Raw genomic sequence first — 3,312 nt, forward strand, 5'->3', positions numbered from 1 at the left:
AAAATTGAAAAAGGTAGACGCAATTCATTTGCTCTTCACTTTCACTAAAGCGATTTTAGAAAAATCATATTCGGTCAGAAATAATAACTAACACGTAGTTACGAAAATTCATATACCTGTGAAGCCAAATCCCAAAGTCGTTCTCTGTGACTGTCTACTTGCACTTACATAAGAGTATCTTCCATAGCGTGAATAATGTCAGCTGTAACTACATGTTGTGTAAGGTGGAGTACCAGTTTCATCTGCCAGCCATACAACGTTGTGAGGGAAAGTGTCAGACATTTTGCGGAAAGGGGTCAGCTTCTTTGTGGCAAGATGCTATATGAAATATATGTTTGCCAGTCATATCAGTGCGATGTGACACGCGCGAGACAGAAATAAGCCAGATCAACGTTTGATAAAGAAGTATCGGCCATAGTTGCATTGACGATCTTTTAGAAAAAAGACTCATATTGCATGAAGTTTCTTAGAAGTAACTACTCCATGCAAAAATGTTAGTTACATATGTAGACTGATATGCCAGTCACGTTTATTTGTTGCGTCACGAGTCAAAGACACTTCCGTCTGAAGAGGCATTAAGTCAGACACAATTCCTTCGGAAAAAAATCTTCTCACAATGAAAGTCACTTGTTTATTCCTGCACTGATTTGAAGTGATTTCATTCTTACCATTTCATAAGAAATTCCATATTCTAAAAACACGAAGCATAAGTTAAATATATAATTCAGCCATCGTTAAATTAATCTTCTAAGACAACCGAAACAAAAGAACGTCGACATCTCATCCACTCTATCCTTTGAAAAGCATCGACATCATACAAATCACAAACTAATCACAAACTAATCTAATTACCTTGTTAGCTGCCATTCTAGACAAACGTGGGCAAGAGTCGCGAAGAGGAATGAACACGAAAGAACACTAACGGTGACAGCCTCGCCGCGCTCGCTTATATAGGTACGCGCGGCCGCCATATTGTCCAGCCGGCGGCGCTAATTCGCCCTGAAGCGCTTCGCTCTGCCCTTCCCGGCCGTAATCGCGTCATTATTATTGTTACTCATGTAATTACTCGGGGCAAAAATAACTGATTGCAGCCGTAGATAATTCCCTTCGTCATCTTCCTTTCTACTGCCTCTCTGCCTCACAGACACACACACGCGTGTATATATATGTGTGTGTAAACAGTATATATATTCATAATGTTTACATGCACATTTACATATGTATACACACACACACACACACACACACACACACACACACACACACATATATATATATATATATATATATATATAGTTTTAAATATATATATATATATATATGGATATATGTATGTGTGTGTATATATGTATATATATGTATATATATACACATACACATATTTTTGCGTGTGCATATATATAGATACATATGTACATATATATGTATATATACACATATACACACATACTTATATATATATATATATATATATATATATGTATGTATGTATGTATGTATGTATGTATGTGTTTATATATGTACACACACACACACACACACACAGAGACACACACACACACACACACACACACACACACACACACACACACACACATATATATATATATATATATATATATATATATATATATATATATATACACACATATATATATATAAAATAATTATAAAAAAATATATATATATACGTATATATATATATACATACACACACACACACACACACACACACACACACACACACACACACATATATATATATATATATATATATATATATATATGTATATATATATATGTGTATATATATATATATATATATATAGAGAGAGAGAGAGAGATATGCATACATTATGTGCATACATACATACATACATACATACATATATATACACATATATATGTATATATATGTATATATATACATACATACATACATGCATACATATACACATACATACACATATGTATACATAGACTGACAGGTAGACAGACAGACAGATTGATAGACAGGTCGAGATAGACAGACAGATTGATACACTTAATCAGACAAATAGATAGATAGATGGTTAGATATATAGATAGATGTATTAATATATCATACATACATAAATATATGGATACATATATATATATATATATATATATATATATTTATATATATATATATATTCATATGCATAAACACATTTATACATAGATTGATGAATAGATAGATAAACAGACAGACATATAGACATATATAGAGAGATACAGATACAGATACATAGGTAGATACAGATAACAGACAGACAGATAGAGATAAAGAATATATAGATAGGTAGATATAGATATATAAATGGATAAGTAGATAGATAGATAGATAGATGGGTAAATACAAAGATGGGAAGATAGATATAATATAAATAGATAGATAGGTGAGTACATATATAGATAGATGGTAATAGATAGATATATACATTGGTAGATAGTCAGATAGATGGGTAAATAGATAACTGGATAGGTAGATGGATAGATAGATGGGGAGACATGTAGACTAATGTACCTATCTTGACATGTATATCTATATACTCGTTACTGCATGAAATGTAAATATTTGCTTTCGTCTTACCATCTCCTGCATTTTAATTATATATAAACATGTACTACATTCAAGAAAGGCAAAGTGCAATCTCACACATTAACGTGGACGTGTGTGTAGGTTATTCTGACCAACGCATATATAATTAGGACACTTTTACTGCGAAATATTAGCACGACATCTTCAAGTTCTCCAATGCATGTTGACAGAGAGTATGGAGCAGACTGCATGAAGCCATTTTCGCTCGGATGATGAGCATTGTCTATTTTCTTGAATATTCTTTTCATCTATAGGAATGTGTAATAGAAGGGAACGGATCTACGCCATCGTAGCCACGGATGGGAAGAAAATGCATAAGAATTAGCTTATTTTATAATTTCGTAAACGATTCGTAAAGTTAGCGCAAAATCGCTACAAAACATGGAGATTTTGTTGCATCACAAGCCGTGAAATTGTTTGCTTTTGAGTGACAGCGGAAAAGAAAAGAAGAACGAGCAGCGCCGTTTGTAATTTCGAATTCATTTGAATAATGATTTTATTACATGATTTACCGGCGTTGACATAACTCATTCATGTTTTCGGATGCCGGTTTATTGCTCAGTTTACCTTTGATTGATGTCCGAGACATGTTTATGCGTAAAAACGTACACATACACGGTGCAAAAATGCAGGACGCACATCCGTGAATTATGTACGTATATACACACGCACACACACACACACACATA

General features: G+C 33.1%; 1 protein-coding gene across 1 annotated transcript in view; it reads right to left on the reverse strand.

The window, feature by feature from the left end:
- Nucleotides 1-901, reverse strand: part of LOC125043313 (pro-resilin-like) — a 2,250-nt gene extending 1,349 nt beyond the window's left edge. The window contains exon 1 of the mRNA XM_047639369.1: nucleotides 853-901. Coding sequence (XP_047495325.1) covers nucleotides 853-867 — 15 coding nt within the window. The 5' untranslated portion in view covers nucleotides 868-901. The remainder of the gene's footprint in view (nucleotides 1-852) is intronic.
- Nucleotides 902-3,312: the final 2,411 nt, after the last annotated feature.

This window comes from Penaeus chinensis, chromosome 33 (genome assembly GCF_019202785.1).
Source record: "Penaeus chinensis breed Huanghai No. 1 chromosome 33, ASM1920278v2, whole genome shotgun sequence".
Lineage (NCBI taxonomy): Eukaryota > Metazoa > Arthropoda > Malacostraca > Decapoda > Penaeidae > Penaeus > Penaeus chinensis.